Below are 18,297 nucleotides of genomic sequence, written 5' to 3'. Positions count from 1 at the left end.
CTAACATGTAATATTAATAATAAAAATAAAGTCAGAAGCCACACGCCTGTCTCCAAATGGGGAGGGGGCTGACGGCTGAGTGGAAAGCGCTCGGGACTCATAATCCTAGGGACCGGGGTTCGATCCCCGGTGATGGCAGAAACAAATGGGCAGAGTTTCTTTCACCCAGATGCCTCTGTTCACTTAGCAGTATATAGGTACCTGGGAGTTAGACAGCTGCTTAGGGCTGCTTCTTGTGTGTGTGTGTGTTTACTCACCTAGTTGTGCTTGCAGGCATTGAGCTTTGGGTCTTTGGTCCCGCCTCTCAACTGTCAATCAACTGGTGTACACACCTACGCATTCAAGACATTGACCTTCAGTGGATTATACAATATCAATATCTCAGAGTGTGGATAGATTCTAAAATGACATTCAACAAGCAAATTCAATATTTGAAGGAGAAAGCAAAATCACGACTGAATATAATGAGAGCAATCACAGGGCCCCGTCTAGGAGCAGGACACAAAGTGTTAAGAATGTTTTACATACACGCCGTTTGTTCCCTAGTTGATTATGCAGCGCCTGCCTTACTCATTCTTTCTCCTGATCAATGGGCAAATGTTGAGGTTATTCAAAATGATGCAATGTGAGTCATAACAGGAGCTCCCAGATGGACTAAAATACTGAACCTAAGACTAGAAACCAAGCTAACGTCGATTGAAATAAGGGCAAAAGGGATTGCTGCGTGCATGCTGACCAAGATATTGACTAGACCTAGAATCAGTTCACTTAAAGATATAATCACAGGAGCACTAACTCTGGACAGAAGAGCCTCCAATAGCAACAGGTGGACCCATTGTGCGATAAACACTATCAATACTTTCGATATAACAAACACAATCACTGAGAAGGGTGTCGACGAAATACATGCAGACTTTGTTATGCAAGCCCCTTGGGAATTGCTGCCAGCAGACTTTAAGATTATGGCTCTTGAAGGAAAAAAGAACCAGACTAATCCTCATCTGCTAAGTAATATTGCACAGATGCATATAGAAGCAAACTTGACATCCGACAGCTTCACATACTTCACAGATGGATCAGTAGACCAGCAGGGACAAGAAACCAGAGATGCAGTTAAAGCAGGAAACTCTGTAAATAGTTGGAGACTCAAATGGGTGTTCAACTTTACAAACAGAGATGCTAGCCATTCAAAAGACTTTGGAACATGCTCTTGCTGAACACCGACAGCATGTTGTCATACATACAGATTCGAGAACTGCTATTGAAACATTGCAACATAAACAGATCTGATCTGAAGAACATCTGATCACAAATGTCATATCGTTAATGCAAACACTAACGACAAGCCAAGTCATGTGGGAATAATTGGAAATGACATTGCAGACGAAGCTGCAAAACTTTCAACTAAGAGAAGAAATGTAGACATTTACATACCACCGAGTTTATCACTGATTAGGAAAGTAATTAGAAACAGAGCAATGCAAAAGATGTACAGTGACCACAACACAGCAATTGCAACATCAGGATCTGCGGGTTGGTACAAAAATTCAACCAACTACGAACCACTTAGTTTGGTGAAAGGGAGCAGTAGAGCAACAGAAGTACACTTACATCGCATCAGGCTTGGATACCCATGTGCATGGGAAATAGGCTTACAGGTTCCGGAAGATGAGAGGAAATGTCAGCATTGTGGAGAAATGCCCGACATACCACAGAACACAGACCACTGTTCTGCCCGACAGAACATTATCTAACACAGTGCACAGTTACAAACCCATTAAGATTTCAACTTAGATTCAACAGAGCAGAAGTTGTTAAACACATATGGTAAACTCTTACTGAAGCGACCATACGAGTCATAAATACTCATACTCCGCCCAAGTAAAACAGAAACAAGCAACACTTAGTGGGCCACCCAGAGGCTTAGGGCCAGTGCAGGAATATCCCTGCAAAGAGAAAAAAGAAAAAAAAATCAGTGGGGGTTGCCTCACACAAATAACATCGCTGATGTGATGCACCGCCCTCTTATAAGACTACAATATTCAGTTAGATGAAAATTTCTGTCAGGTACAAAACAAAGAGGTTGTTGTGCAAAAGAATGTATTTCTTAGTTTGCATTTCATTCATTGAAAGAGTTTCTTACAATGAATGTTTCTCTTATTTCTTATTTCTCTTAATTCTTATTAATTTTTATTAAAATTAAGTTTCTCTTAATTTTCATTAATTGAAAATGGCACATTCATTGTCATTCCATGCAACAGCCAATTACAGGAAGGAATTTGTAAAAGTTCCGCCTTCTTACTGTCGTCGTCAGGAGCGTTCAGTACACCGATATTAATATGACAATTAAAAGTACTGTATGAGATATAAAAGTTGTTGCATAAAATGGCTAAAAGGGAGTGCACCATCGATGCCTAGCTCATGGGTAAAGTTAACAACTGAGTTTCAGATAAGTAGATTCCTGGAGGTCTTTCACACAAACGAATATATCATCGATGTATCTGCAGTAGATGCGAGGTTTTCCCTGTGAGTTTGAAGATGGTGTCTTCTAGTGTTCTTGTATAGACGTTAGCAAAGAGGACTTCTAGTAGGGACCCCATGATTACTCCGTCAATCTGCGTTTAAGTGCCTTCCCAAGGAAAGACTACAAGAGTAACGCACTAGATAATAAACACAAAGTATACTGATGATGTCACAAGTTAGGTAGCCAGGCCATTTTTCTATAACACCTGTTACTTCCTGCAATATTTAATTATCACTTTATTAACAGTTTTAAATAATGAATACTGTACTTCACTTTTTAGGTAGATTAAAGTTGAAGCAGAATGTCATAAGCAGAGCTGGTGTGCTGAACAAAGATGATTTATTAAGTGAGTGGAGCCTTTAGCTGGTACCTTCCTATGATTGGCTGTAGTGGTGAATATCAACAGAGAATTTCTACCAATGATATGCAAGCGCGGGAATTCTTACTTCAGCACAACTCGCCTTATGGGCTGCTGTTCGGCTATTGAGAGTGCCACGTCGACGCAACAGATGGCGTCAGCTGTATTTTGAAGGGTGACTTATTAATAGTGTAATTTTTTATTTTTTTAATTTTCCCCCGAGGGGTGAGTTTATTGGGCAGCACCACTCATCCTGTGAGGGGACACACCGCTAAAACAGTATGTACAACACTCCCCAATAGGAAGAAAACCCGCTGGGTTGTTCATCCTGTCACTTGTACCCAGACACAGCTGGGACTTAACTGTCTCAAATGAACAGCTTCTCAAACAAGAAGATTAACATCTGTCAACCCTTAACATCTTACATTATCTTGCGGGTGCAAAATGGGGAAATCTTTTAAGAACAGTATCAATATTTGACAAATAGTGTTTTCCTAACTCAAACAATGTGTGGTTTACTATTCTACACATATTTCTAATGTCTCTCAGGTGTTCACATTCACGTAGATAATGGTAAAGACGGTGTCTGTCAATCTCATCACAGATTCTGCAACTCCGCTGCTCAACTGTTGTTTTCTTTCCGAATCTCCATGGATACTGTAATTTGTATCCAAGACGGACTCTTGCTATTACTGTTTCTCTCCCGTGGCCACCTCCTCTTTGTCCATAATGATTGGGATTGCCAGCTGCAACCATGTTGTACCATCGTACAGAGTCACTGATTTATGCTAAAGAAGTCTTGGGTATGAAGTATTCAATATGGACACCTTCAGCAGCCAGCATATCTGCTCGTTCATTTCCACATATTCCAACATGGGAGGGGATCCACAGAACACAGATCGACGACTCTTCCCTGGTTTGTTAGTACCCTTACAGCTCTCGTAATTTCAGCGACTATCGCAAGATTTTCTGCCCGACTTTTACTTAGGCTTTGTAGTGCTGTTTTTGAATCAGTACAGATCACTGCACCATTAGTGTTTCGTTCAAGGAATCTTAATGCCATAACAATGGCAGTTAGCTCCGCTTGCGTTGAAGAGGCATAGTTCTCAATACGTGCATTTTCTTCATTTCTGCGTTGAAAGGCATTACAGTATTACTAATTACAGTGTATATTGCACCAGCCCTGCCATTGACAGGGTTAGATGACCCATCAGTGTAGGTTTAATCTAGTTCATCTCCAGCTTCTTTATAAATTTCCTCAAGATACATGTGCCTCATTTCTTGTGGTATCATGTTGGATTTTGTCATTGTCATCTCATTGATGATAATCCTGCATGAGTCATCCACCCAGGGAGGTAACCTCTCTATAGGCATGAGCTCACGGGCTTACTCAAGCACGTGAAATTCTTCGAGGTAGCAGACTAATCTGTGATGCCCTTTTTTGCTTCTCCTGTTTCCTCCTATAAGCATCACAGAACTCAGTTTTTTCTTGACAATATCATTGTAATGGTATCTGGCTATCCTAATTGCAAGCTTAGCATTCAGTTCCTTAATTCTACTTTCAACACTGGGAAGGGACAACTTTTCTCGTAGATTAGACATTTTGGCAGTTCTTGGAACTCCAAGAATGATTGTCATGGCTTCATTTTGAATACGTTCAAGCCTTTTCATATCACTTTGGGAGTAGGTGCATAAAACTGGTACGGCATAGTCTATGACGGAGCGTACATAGGCTATGTACATCATTTTAAGCACAACAATAGAGGCTCCATATCCATTCCAGGTCATAGCTTTAAGTGCCCTGAGTCGACTTTTGCATGTTCCTATGAGTTGATTGAGCTCCTCTTTCTTTCCCTTGTGAGAGCTGACAATGATGCCAAGGTACCGATAGTGGTCAACTCATTTAAGTGTTACACAATTAATTTGTAGTTCTTCATTTTCTCCCCGCTTGTAATTAGAGTATGCTTTTGTCTTGTTTGTAGAGAGAGTGAAACCAAGCTCAATACATTTCCTTCCAAGGAATTCAATGGACTGTTTAATTTTTCCCAAGGTTGGGGCTTGTATTAGAACATCTGCATATCCCACTTGTTGTGTTCCTTCCTGAAAATCAATATGTGCAATGGTGTTCATAAGTATATTGATTAGTGTGGAGCTTAAGACTCCTCCTTGTGGAATCCCGAGTTCCATATTCATTGTTTCTGAGACTGCTTCATTGAAGCAGACCTTGGCTTTCCTCCCTGTGAGGTAGTCTTCAATCCATTTTACGCATCTCCCCTTGACATCCATGCATGCAAGCTCATCCAGGATTGCAATCCCCCATGCTTTGTCAAAGGCTCCTTTGATGTCAACAAATACAGACTACTTAGCTGTGTCATTAGCCAAGTAACTAACTATACAATTTGCTGTGCTCTGTCCTTTAACAAATTCATTGACCCCATCTTCTAGCCTGTTTATTTTTGTGCAACAGTCTGTTTAATATGATCCTTTCAAGCATCTTGCATGTGCATTACATGAGACTGATAGGTCTGTTAATGCTAGGGTCATTGGGCTTCGGTATGGAAACAATTATTGCGTGTTTCCATTGCGCAAGCAACTCTCCACTTAGAAATGAATTGTTAAACAGGTGAAGTAGTGGATTCCCAGACACTTCACACAGTGCATTGAGTATGTTGTAGGTGACGCCATCCTCACCAGGCGCTGTACTTTTGTCCTTTTTCATAATAGTGTAATTTGATATCAACGGTTGCATAAGCTGCATCTTATGGGGTCTGTTCATAATGTTCTTTTCTGCCGACAGATGGCATCAGTTGTATTACTATTACTTCCGAATTCCCTTTAAACACTGGTCTACAGATCCCGTAGCTTATGATAAGGTTATAACATGCTAGTATTATTTACTGCAATTACTTTTTTTATCTACTGTTGAGGATATCATCAAATAATGTCTGGTTAGGTTGTACTGCTCTTTGTTGAGATGTGATGTATTTCAAAATAAATTAAACATCAGTCTGTAACACTATTAAAACAACAAATTATGCATATGATTACAGCATTTCACACTAAAAATACTTCCATGTATTGAAATTTGGTATTGAATTCCTATTTTTGAGGCTGGGGCGAGTACTACTGCATCGTGGATTTGCAACAATATTTTTGTCAACATTTGTCTACCACACAGGAGGAGTTACACCACCCTAGTGCTTGAGGTGCGGCTAGAGAGGCAGCACCACCCTAGTGCTTGAGGTGGGGGTAGAGAGGCAGTACCACACCAGTGCTTGAGGCGGGAGTAGTGAGGCAGCACCACCCCAGTGCTTGAGGCAGGGGTAGTGAGGCAGCACCACCCCAGTGCTTGAGGCAGGGGTAGACAGGCAGCACCACCCCAGTGCTTGAGGTTGGGCTAGACAGGCAGCACCACCCCACAGCTAACAACCTTCACATCAGTAATCTTCTGGCACTTGGCAGCAGCCTTGAACACCTCCAGACCACTCGACACCTCGCCGAAGCCAAAACCGTAGGAGGAATCCTCATCTCTGATGCAGACGTAGAACTGGGCGCACTGGGCACTCCCAGGAGGAAAGAGTGTTCCCACAGTGCCAGACTTGGCCAACATCTCATAGTCCTGATTCTCGTGTAGATCTGGCAGTAGCGGGGCGCCTCCATCCCCTGTATTCCTCTCGTAGTCACCTCCACATACATAGGCCCCCGGCCAGCCGCGGTTCACCACCTCCAGGAGTCTGGTGCCGGCGTAGGAGGGACCTTGCTCACCAGTGCATAGCATCAGGAACTGTTTGGCCAGACCAGTGTCAAGGGTCATGTCGATGTACACCCGGCCGCCGGTGGTGCCGCCCCAGTTCAGGTCCAGGAAGACTCGGGCACGCGAAGAGTCCAACAATTTCATCAGACAACTATGCTGCAGGGGAAAATATATAGGGTAAATGAATAAATGTAATATGTACAACAATAAAATATTATAATATATATACACTGTAAAAAAGTTATAATATATCCAAAATTAAAAATACAATTATATTACACATATTTACTCGGAAGATCCAACTGTTTTTGTTGTATCACATTTTGTTTTTAAATAAATCACAAAAAAGTTCTTAAAAATATCAAGTATTATATTATTCCTTCAACAAATTATTGTGTTTAAAATTCAATTCTTTATGATTAAAATTACTGAAAATGGAAAATTTGCTGTTGCAAATAAGATCCTTTAGTTGTGCTGTCATAACTGCTACCAGTCTCTCCTGTGCTGCAGTCAGGAGCGCCACGGCGCTGAGAATCAACTGGTAGAGTGAGAACTGTGATTGACTGGTGTGCACTGGATTGCAGGTGACCAATCCTGGAACTGCAACCAGCTAATTACCCGTGGCTGATCCTGACCGTGAAAGACGAGCAGTGTTTAGCTGTAGCATTTCACCCCTTTTCCGGAACTATAATTCTTCATCTTTCTTCCCCCCACCCCCTTTCCAAACTTATCCAAGCCCTTTGGACATCAAATTGCAATCACCTCGATTGAGAAGCATACATCTCGTCTCGTGTGTAGGTGCAACTGTGCATCACGGTTGTGTACGCATGCAGCTCACCTGGAAAGTGTACGTATCATCAGGGGTTGGGTGCTCTCTGAGGACGTGCAGGTGCAGTTGGTCGCCTTGTAGAGACATCTTGGAGGAGCGGGCACGCCCTTGGTGTTCCTGTACACCCATCACCCTCCCGGCGTCCAGCAGCGTCGTCATCACCCCACTCCTAGGCTTCAGCTCGTCTGTCTGCTTAGCATGTCCAGGGATTGCATTAAGTACATCCAGCGATTGTATTAATTACCAAGTTATTTACATGAATGTACCTGAGGACCACTTTCTCCCTGGTGGCCTGTCAAAAATCACCCCCATTGTTCCAGAGGATTTTTTCAACTGGATTTTGAACTTAGATAATGAAGGCATTTACGGCTTCGACAGGTTGACGATTCCATGGATTTATAACCCTGCGCATGCCTAGTCAAAATGACAATCATACACAAATGCATTGCCAATTCAAAGCATTGCAAGACCTTGGCATCCAGGCATGCATTATCACTTAACATTCTCGCTGGAGCTTGATGCAGTAAATTTGTGTGCCAGCTTTCTTGCCATTGCACGATGAGCAGCTAACTATTGTAACCTCGTTATACTGCACTAACATATAATATAACTGCAACACGAACCAATATAATCAGATCTAACATACTAACTTAATATGAAGTTATATTAAAAGAAGGAAAACGAAATATGAAATGCCTGTGGAAAAATCATCTCTAACATTCTGGGAATGAAGCGATAATAGTTTTGACTCAAGTCCAAACACCAGCTCGAACATCCTGGGGACGTGATCAACATCATGATACGAATCAATACAGCTCACTAAAGATGTTAGAACCCCAGCCACAGTCTCAAAACAGTCAATAAATTTAACAACTTCAAATCAGTAGGGGCTAACATTGCTAGAATTAACACATTTTCAGAAACAGTAACTGGATATTCAGATAGGGAACTTCCAGTACACTAGTATACATGGACTTCTCTAAAGCTTTTGATAAGTTACCACATCAAGACTGGCAAGGAAATTACAAGAACACGGAATAAAAGGTGAAATACTAGAATGGGTAAAATAATGGACAAAACAGAAAGCAAATTGATGTCCTAAATAAAAATTAATATGACTGAGAAAATGTGGAGAGTAGCCAAACCTTTTTTTGTCATACACATAAATGACATAAATGAGAATAGTACAAACCACATCAAGTTTGCAGATGACACTAAGATCTATGGCAAAGTCGGAAGCGAAAAAAGAATATTTAGGCATTACAAAGAACTCTACATGAACACAAATGATTGGACGACTGGCATAGGCTTTTCAGTATTGAAAAATGCAAGACCTCGCATGTAGGGCATAACAATACACATCCTATCACATCAACAACATTACGCTGCAAGAGATTAATAAAGAAAAGGTCCAAGGAGTCATTGAAATGTTTCACAAGTGAGGGCAGCAAATAAATAAACACCTAAACCCTAGGAATAGTCAAGCAAAATCTTTGACTTCAAGGAAAAGAAAGTAGGTATATATAACTACAGTACAAGTGCCTGGTGTGCCCCCATCTGGACAACTGTATCCAGGCATGAAGACCTCACCTAAAAAAGAACATATCTGCTTTGGAAATGTTGAAAATATCATGGCTACCTTACCAGACACGACAGGGCTGATATTGAGACCCACGAAATACTTAACAAATTGGAAGGTATTAATCCAGACCACTTCTTTAAAACACATACAAGGAACACCCCTTTAAACTTTTTCACCCATAGGGTAATAAACCCATCTACCGCCTACCTGCCCAAGCCGTAGATGCCAAGACAACACTCCAATTCAAAATTTACACGGGAGAAAATCCTTAGAAACAATGGGGGGAACTTTGACAAGCTGCAGGCTTTCTATCCTCGCTGAGGCCAGTAGAGATTGTGACCCTCAGATAAGTTCAAGTAAATATTCTTGCAAAATTCAACATACAGTATTAAATAAAATTTATTACCGAAAGAGTATCTACATATATATATTAATGTCTTGATAACTGCAAATATATTATACATAACATCTATTTGCCTCTAAAATGCAGTGCATATTAGTGGCTTTACAAAAAATGCTAAACTTTATTAGTGCATACAAATTAAATGGAATTTAATTAAGTACCATTTTACAAAAAAAAGATTGAGTTATTTATTGACACAAAGGTTACAGATCACACTATTGTAAACGTAATAGTTAACTACTACTGCGTTGATAACTTGAATGAACTTTAACTCACAGACAAAATCTTTGTAATCCAATTAACTTTTTTCATTATGGTTGAGGAAGCATTGCCCAGATAGACGGGGTCCGGTACGGCACCCTCCGTCACTTTGTTGACCATCGCCAGGACCTTCTTCGTCATCCTCCGCTCCTGTCGATATTCCAAGTTAAATAATAATCAATAAAGCAATAAAGCATTTTATTCTCGTTATTTACAACCAAACCTTGTGTTAAGATGGGATCTACTGTCACAATTATAATGTTGTTAATAGGGTAAATACTGAGCTGTTTGATTTTCTCAACAATTCATAATTTTTTACATAATATCCTATTGTTATGTATTCTGGCTTAACCAGAGTAAGACATAATAACCTGACATATAGCTTAAGTACAGTATATAGAACACCTGCCAAAGCACGAGAGAGCCGTAAAAAACTCACCTTCCTTGAAGTGTGAACAACCTGGACATTTGGGAACCATGATTGACACTTGTTATACCAGTAGCTCGCCGCATTGCTGCAAGCATCGGCCACCTCGATGACATCGACTGCGGCGTGAGTGCTGGCAGCTGTGGCCAGGTGCTGCTTCACGGCCTCCCGCTCCTTCCTCTGCTCATTGCCCTTTGCCCTGGCATTCGAAACGCAGTCATACTCGCGCTTCAAGAGTTTTATGGCGTTATGGTGAGAACTGGCCATTAAGCTTAGCTTGGCAATAAGTGTCTCGTGCTCGCGTTGCCACTCAAGCAGCTGGGCCTCATACATCTCAAGCTGATGTTCCGTTTCCTGACAGAGAGCATCGATCTTGAGCAAATTGTTCTCTTGTTCGGTTAACACAAACTGAATGTTCTTGACGCCTCTGGCTTCTAATGGAGCAGATTCTGTTGTCAGTGGCTGGCTAACATGCACTTGTTTAAGGGATTTAATTATCTCCTCCATACCATAATTTATTGGAAACTGGGTAGCGAGGGTAGCCTTGTGGGTGGTGCGGCAGGAAGGGCACTTGAGCTTACCATTCTTGATAAGGTTAGTGACGCAGAAGGAGCAGAAAGGGTGGCCACAGGGCAGAGAGCGAGGCCGCCGCTGCTTCTCATCATAACTCTTAAGGCAGACTACACACTCGCCAGGGTTGTGCGAAGAGGTGCGCGAGTCCCCCTGAAAGTCAACAACAAGTCACATATTTCCCAGTCTCAGTATTATTTGGATTACTATATGATAATTTGCCTCAAATGAGTATACTTGACTATGCAAATAGAATTAAAAACTGTTTCTTTTTCATTCTAATTCTGAATTTCTAACATGACTCGCACAAGCCTGCAAACTTTTAAAGCAATAACATAAACCAACATTAATAACTGTAGTATTCCTCAGACAGTAACAGAAACAATATATATATCTTACCATTTTCAGGCAATAAGTTGACGTAGCTAGTGGCTACAGCTGATGAGAAGGATGGCTCCTGTGGAGGAGTTGGTTCAGGGCAGACGTCTGGAAGGGCTGCCCTGAGATGTTGGTTCAGGGCAGACGTCTGGAAGGGCTGCCCTGAGATGTTGGTTCAGGGCAGACGTCTAGAAGGACTGCCCTGAGATGTTGGTTCTGGGCAGACGTTTAGAAGGACTGCCCTGAGATGTTGGTTCAGGGCAGACCAGACGTCTAGAAGGACTGCCCTGAGATGTTGGTTCAGGGCAGACGTCTAGAAGGACTGCCCTGAGATGTTGGTTCAGGGCAGACGTCTAGAAGGACTGCCCTGAGATGTTGGTTCAGGACAAACGTCTGGAAGGACTGCCCTGAGGTGTTGGTTCAGGGCAGACGTCTGGAAGGACTGCCCTGAGGTGTTGGCTCAGAGCAAACGTCTGGAAGGACTGCCCTGAGGTGTTGGCTCAGGACAAACGTCTGGAAAGACTACCCTGAGATGTTGGCTCAGGGCAAACGTCTGGAAGGACTGCCCTGAGGTGTTGGTTCAGGGCAGACGTCTGGAAGGACTGCCCTGAGGTGTTGGCTCAGAGCAAACGTCTGGAAGGACTGCCCTGAGGTGTTGGCTCAGGACAAACGTCTGGAAAGACTACCCTGAGATGTTGGCTCAGGGCAAACGTCTAGAAGGACTGCCCTGAAGTGTTGGCTCGGGACAGACGTCTGGAAGGACTGTCCTGAGGTGCTGCCCTCCAGGACTGAGCACCTGGAGTGACTGGTCCTGAGGGATACAAACCAGGAAATTGTATCGATTGTGAGGTGTAAAACGTACGTATGACTGTTAAACGGCATGACCTATTGTGTAGGTTTAAGATAGAAACATTTGATAAGCTGTTTATATCAAAGACACATTCATTAATTTTAATACAGGATGCTGTTCATTTAAAGAGGGAATTTTCTCAAATATAAATGAATATTATTATGTAGCATATTAATTGTGCATATTTAGGCATTGATTAGGTGGTTAGGTTCTGTTGGCGATTATTTGTATTTGTAATACATGGGTGAAGCATTTACAGCAACCCGTCCTCAACTCAAGTCCATTACATTCAGCGGTCGACCCCACAGACGCCTTCATAAATTTTAACATGCTGTTCATTCAAAACGGGAATTTTCTCAAGTATAAATTAATATTATAATATATTAGCATATTGTGTATATATAGGCATAGGATAGGTTAGGTTAGGTGTTTAGGTTTTGTTGGCGATTATTTGTATTTGTAGTACGTGGGTGAAGCATTTATAGCGTTGTGGTTCGAACAAAATTCGTCAGTGAAGCACTTGTTCCGGATATGTTCGAATGTCACCAGTTGTGACTCGTGTGTAAACCGCTTTTCATTCATAAACAGGGGGTTTGGCGGGTGCATGGAATCACTTTTGGATCTTTGTTTGGAGGACGGGCTGTTTACAGTGTTGTTGTTCGAACAAAATTCATCAGTGAAGCACTTGTTCCGCAAATGTTCGAACGTCAGGAGTTGTGAGTCGTGTGTAAACCTTTTTCATTCATAAACAGGGGGTTTGGTGGGTGCACGGAATCACTTCTTTGTCTTTATTTGGAGGACGGGCTGAGCATTTATAGCATTGTGGTTCGAACAAAAGTCGTCAGCGAAGCACTGGTTCCGGAAGTGTTCGAACGTCATCAGTTGTGAGCAGCCCATCCTCCAAACAAAGACCCAAAAGTGATTCCATGTACCAACCAAACCCCCTGTTTATGAATGAAAAACGGTTTACACACGACTCACAACTGATTTCGTTTGAACACTTCTGGGACAAGTGGTTCACTGGCGAATTTTGTTCGAACCACAACGCTGTAAATGCTTCACCCACATAGTACAAATACAAATTATCGCCAATAGAACCTAAACACCCAACCTAACCTATCCTATGCCTATATATGCACAATATGCTAATATATTATAATATTAATTTAAATTTAAGAAAATTCCTGTTTTGAATGAACAGCATGTAAAAATTTATAAATGCGTCTGTGGGGTTGACCACTGGATGTAATGGACATGAGTCAAGGATGGGTTGGTTTATGAATGAAAAACGGTTTACACATGACACACAACTGCTGACGTTTGAACACTTCCTGAACAAGTGCTTCGCTGATGACTTTTGTTTGAACCACAACACTGTAAATGCTTCACCAACATACTACAAATACAAATAATCGCCAACAGAACCTAAATACCTAACCTAACCTAACCAGTGCCTAAATATGCACAGAATGCTAATATAAAATACTGCAATATTAATTTATATTAGAGAAAAGGTCTGTTTTGAATGAATAACAACTCATTGACAGTCATTGTATAACTTACTCACTCACCCAACCAACCAAATATCGAGGTCTCCCCCACAGCAGAATTAATGCAGCTCGTCCTCCAAACAAAGACCCAAAAGTGATTCCATGCACCCGCCAACCTCCCCCCCCCCCCTGTTTATAAATGAAAAACAGTTTACACATGACTCACAACTGCTGACATTCGAACACTTCCGAAACAAGTGCTTCACCGACCAATTTTGTTCGAACCACAATGCTATAAATGTTTCATCCACGTACCACAAATACAAATAATCGCCAACAGAACCTAAGCATCTAACCTAACCAATGCATATATATGCACAATATGCTAATATATTATAATATTAATTTATATTTAAGAACATTCCCGTTTTGAATGAACAGCATGTAAAAATTTATGAATGCGTTTTTGGGGTCGACCGCTCAACCCGTCCTAGACTCAAGTCTATTACATCCAGCAGTCGACCCCACAGACGCATTCATAAATTTTTACACAATGTTCACTCAAAACTGTAATTTTCTCAAATATAAATAAATATTATAATATATTAGCATATTGTGCATATACAGGCATAGGTTAGGTTAGGTTAGGTGTTTAGGTTCTGTTGGCGATTATTTGTATTTGTTGTATGCGGGTGAAGCAGTTACAGCGTTATGGTTCAAACAAAATTCGTCAGTGAAGCACTTGTTCCGGAAGTGTTCGAACGAAATCAGTTGTGAGTCGTGCAGCCTGTCCTCCAAACAAAGACCCAAAAAGTGATTCCATGCACCCGCCAAACGCCCTGTTTATGAATGAAATACGGTTTATACACGCCTCACAAACTGATTTCACTGTACTCAGCGATTTCGGAAAGCTGTACTAGAAATCCCCCTGTGTTCTCCTCCATTTCATGGATATTAGAGTTACCCTTGAATCCTCAATAAGTAAAGATTTACATTTTAATCCCCAAGCCTTATCGCCAAGATTCCTATGCCCTTGAGTTCATGATTATTGATTTCTGTCCTTCCTGGGAGATCAGTAATAGATTCACATTCAGAGGTCAGGGACGTGGTGGCAGTGTACAATTAAGTTATTATTCCTTATTTTAAAATTAATAAACCCTTCATTTGTTGTTCTCCCCTCATTTAATATTTCAGATTTAATATTAGCTGGTAGTTCAGTGATCTGCAAGCAGTGTTAAGCTGGGGTGTTGAGTGAGTAAAGGGAATAGCAGATGGGGTTATTACAATGTGTGTCTCCTCAGTGGTTAGGATGTTGCCATGTGTGTGTGTTCTTCATGCTTAGAATGTTGCCATGTATGTGTCCTCCATGCTTAGGATGTTGCCATGTGTGTCCTCCATGCTTAGGATGAATCAATGTGTGTCCTCCGTGCTTATGATGTTGCTATGTGTGTTCCTCCATGCTTAGGATGTTGCCATGTGTGTGTGTCCTCCATGCTTAGGATGTTGCCATGTGTGTGTCCTCCATGCTTGGGATGTTGCCATGTGTGTGTCCTCCATGCTTGGGATGTTGCCATGTGTGTGTCCTCCATGCTTAGGATGTTGCCATGTGTGTGTCCTCCATGCTTGGGATGTTGCCATGTGTGTGTCCTCCATGCTTGGGATGTTGCCATGTGTGTGTCCTCCATGCTTGGGATGTTGCCATGTGTGTCCTCCATGCTTGGGATGTTGCCATGTGTGTGTCCTCCATGCTTAGGATGTTGCCATGTGTGTGTCCTCCATGCTTGGGATGTTGCCATGTGTGTGTCCTCCATGCTTGGGATGTTGCCATGTGTGTCCTCCATGCTTAGGATGTTGCCATGTGTGTGTCCTCCATGCTTAGGATGAATCAATGTGTGTCCTCCATGCTTAGAATGTTGCTGTGTGTGTGTCCTCCATGCTTAGGATGTTGCCATGTGTGTGTCCTCCATGCTTAGGATGTTGCTGTGTGTGTGTCCTCCATGCTTAGGATGAATCAATGTGTGTCCTCCGTGCTTAGGATGTTGCTGTGTGTGTGTCCTCCATGCTTAGGATGAATCAATGTGTGTCCTCCGTGCTTAGGATGTTGCTGTGTGTGTGTCCTCCATGCTTAGGATGTTGCCATGTGTGTGTCCTCCATGCTTAGGATGTTGCTGTGTGTGTCCTCCATGCTTAGGATGTTGCTGTGTGTGTGTCCTCCATGCTTGGGATGTTGCCATGTGTGTCCTCCATGCACTCACACTTCCCCAGGACCCAATATGCTGATAAGAGATAATTTATCATAATGTTTGTGACATTCCAATGCATATCAAGCACGATATCATGCGTATTTATCTGCGTATGTTTGTAATTACTTAACAATTTAAGAGTAACACTATTAGCCTATGCTTGCAGCGTCGAGTTTTCAGTGATTATTTGAATAATCACTTTAAATATTTGTAAAAAACTTGACAAATATTTTTGTTCATATATTGAAAAAGCTTTTGCCACTATCCTACCAATGCCCTGAACAATCCTACCCATGCCCTGACCACTGTCCAATTCATGTACTGACAACTGTTCTATCTATGCCCCAACCAGTTATACTTAGGTTCTTACACTGCTCTCCCTATGCCCCATAACCACTGTTCAATCCATACTACTGACTTGCCCACAGCTTGACCTCCAACCTACCTATGCTCTGACCACTGTTATATGCATGCTCTGAACACTGTCCTATCTTCAAAGTGAAGATAGGCGAGTGGTGAGTTCAACCAGGTGAGTAGGTGAGCTGTACCTTATATGTCCTCATTTAAACAGCTTTCCCAAGTTAAATAAATTATTTTTGTTAAACAGTTTAATAGTCACTTGAACACTTGTGCCACATTTTTAAGAGGAGCGATACATTACATGTCATATTACTCTAATGTGGGAGAGAGAGAGAGAATGAGAATGAGTATGAGGGAGGAGAGAAATATGACATACAACATGACATCTAATGGCTGTCACCAATGCTATCAATGCAAACATAGCAGCAAGTGAAATAAAACTAACCCAAATAAAGTGGTGAAAAATAGCGATGGCGCCGCAAGGCTTCACAAGTCAGGAACTGCAAGTATTAAGTGAGCAGAGACTTCCCTGTCCACCCCCCTTCTATTATCTTATCTCAGGTTATGTCTCTTCAAGGTATTTGACCAATTGTAGGCAACATCACTATAACCTTGTGTTGTATTGAATTGTTATCTTTCAGATACCAAGCCGTCACCAAGGACTCGCGTATAGGTACTCACCTGTATGTGTTTGAAGGCCAAGCCTCAGCTCACATCCAGCCTTTCAACCATCCATTGCAATGACTCCACTTTGTCGTAGAGCATGACTGAATGGCAAATAAAGGCCACCCTATTGTTTTTCTTAAGTACTGTTTTCCAGTAAAAAGTGCCGAGTGTGTTTGAAGACTGATCCAAAGCAGCATCTGTCAGCACCGAGACTCAGAAGCTGGAAAATGCAGTTAGTTGTTAATAAATGATCTCGGGTAAGTTTTCCTTAGAGGATGGGACATTTGGGTGCACTACCTTACAAACGATGACTCTATTCACCGAGCAGTGAATATGTAACTGTTAGTAAGCAACTTTTGTGGGTTGCATCCTGGGAAAGATCAGTTGTTGGCCTAACCTGTTTGACCATGCCATTAGCCAAAATACCTTGTCAGGAATCCAGAAACACAATTAAGGATTCATGAGGTTCTGAAAGAATACAGTCATCATTCAAAAAAGGGATATACCAGTACTGTACAGTACTTTATTTTACCCATAGCCAAGACCAATATTCCCCTTACCATAACAAATCTTATCCATAACTTCCTGAAAGCTGACAGCTGCTGAAATCAAACCAATGATGTATTACAAATATTTATCCCCTTATTTATTATCATGTTGTTTGACTCACAATAATTCCTCATTTTACTTCCCCAGATGTAAACCCAATGTTGAATATAAAACCACTTCTTGCTAAAAGCCCTGGTAGCTTCCTGAAGCTATCTTGATGAGATTGGTCCTCAGTCAATGGATCATGTCAGTCACAGGAGTTCTGTTTGGCTTACTGAGGGCCAGAGCCAGAACCTGGTCTTCTCAAGAGATGTAATGAGTGAGTGACAATCCTTCACCCCACCGAGAAAGCATCCAGAAAGTTAGTGAAGTGGGTGGTGAACAGACATGTGAAGCAAATACCAAAATAATAAGAGCAAAACACAAGCAAATGGCCCCCCACAGGATATGTTTCAAAAGAATGGTTGGTACTTAGCTGAAATCAGAGGGGCTCACTGCAAATGATGGATCCAGAGCATTACAGGCAGTTGACATTGCCACATCAGTGACAGAGGCTGTGGGTAACTTTCGGTACTAACTTTATAGGATTTGAGCTAGTTTTGAGTGAACCAATTGTTTGTATTGTCTGCAAAGTTGTTTGGCAGTTTCGATACTTCGTTTTGTAAATCTTGCAGTTGTCTAATATTTCACAAGCTTTCTGGATGCTTTCCTTGTCGGGTGGCAAATTGTCACTCGCCCCCTACACCTCCGTGGGGTAAAGGCAGGTTCTGGCTCTAGTCCCCAGTAGACTCAAGAGAATTCCTTTGGTTGATGTGACTCATTAGAATGGAGCAAACTCGGCACTATAGCTTCATGGGGCCAAGGGCCCCCCCCCCTTCCTCCCTGAAACTGACAACAGAAAACATTGAAAACATTGCACTGGTTTGAAAAATAAAAGCCTGTAATGTACAGGCCACAATTTTATTACCTGAATACAAAATACTAAAATATATAACATACAGTACTAGAAATTACTAGTTATGTATGAATTGAGTTGAAAAATTTTAAGATTTG

General features: G+C 41.7%; 1 protein-coding gene across 3 annotated transcripts; it reads right to left on the bottom strand.

Annotated features, from left to right (window-relative positions):
- Nucleotides 1-2,083: 2,083 nt before the first annotated feature.
- LOC123768240 (uncharacterized) lies at nucleotides 2,084-18,088 on the bottom strand. Of its 3 annotated transcripts, none has more exons than XM_069306906.1 (6): nucleotides 16,711-18,088; nucleotides 11,108-11,897; nucleotides 10,151-10,861; nucleotides 9,727-9,861; nucleotides 7,475-7,657; nucleotides 2,084-6,792 (listed from the first exon to the last, which is right to left on the bottom strand). In XM_069306906.1, exons 2-6 carry the CDS (start codon nucleotides 11,108-11,110, stop codon nucleotides 6,280-6,282), a joined length of 1,545 nt encoding a protein of 514 aa, XP_069163007.1. In that variant the 5' UTR covers nucleotides 11,111-11,897; nucleotides 16,711-18,088; the 3' UTR covers nucleotides 2,084-6,279. The 3 variants fall into 3 exon arrangements, with proteins under 3 accessions (XP_069163007.1, XP_069163006.1, XP_069163008.1); XM_069306905.1 differs by lacking the exon at nucleotides 16,711-18,088 and adding an exon at nucleotides 16,475-16,589; XM_069306907.1 differs by lacking the exon at nucleotides 16,711-18,088 and adding an exon at nucleotides 16,475-16,589 and having other exon boundaries at nucleotides 7,475-7,654.
- Nucleotides 18,089-18,297: the final 209 nt, after the last annotated feature.

The sequence above is a fragment of the Procambarus clarkii genome, chromosome 59 (genome assembly GCF_040958095.1).
Source record: "Procambarus clarkii isolate CNS0578487 chromosome 59, FALCON_Pclarkii_2.0, whole genome shotgun sequence".
Classification (NCBI taxonomy): Eukaryota; Metazoa; Arthropoda; class Malacostraca; order Decapoda; family Cambaridae; genus Procambarus; species Procambarus clarkii.
Note: the sequence above shows the minus strand (reverse complement) of the source record. Positions and strands in the feature narration are given on the sequence as shown.

Excerpts from the sequence above, each read along its gene's own strand:
- LOC123768240 (XM_069306906.1), bottom strand. Across the intron at positions 9,862-10,150 it reads TTGTTCACACTTCAAGGAAG|GAGCGGAGGATGACGAAGAA; the intron begins GTGAGTTTTTTA and ends GAATATCGACAG. Across the intron at positions 6,793-7,474 it reads ATGATACGTACACTTTCCAG|CATAGTTGTCTGATGAAATT; the intron begins GTGAGCTGCATG and ends TTTCCCCTGCAG.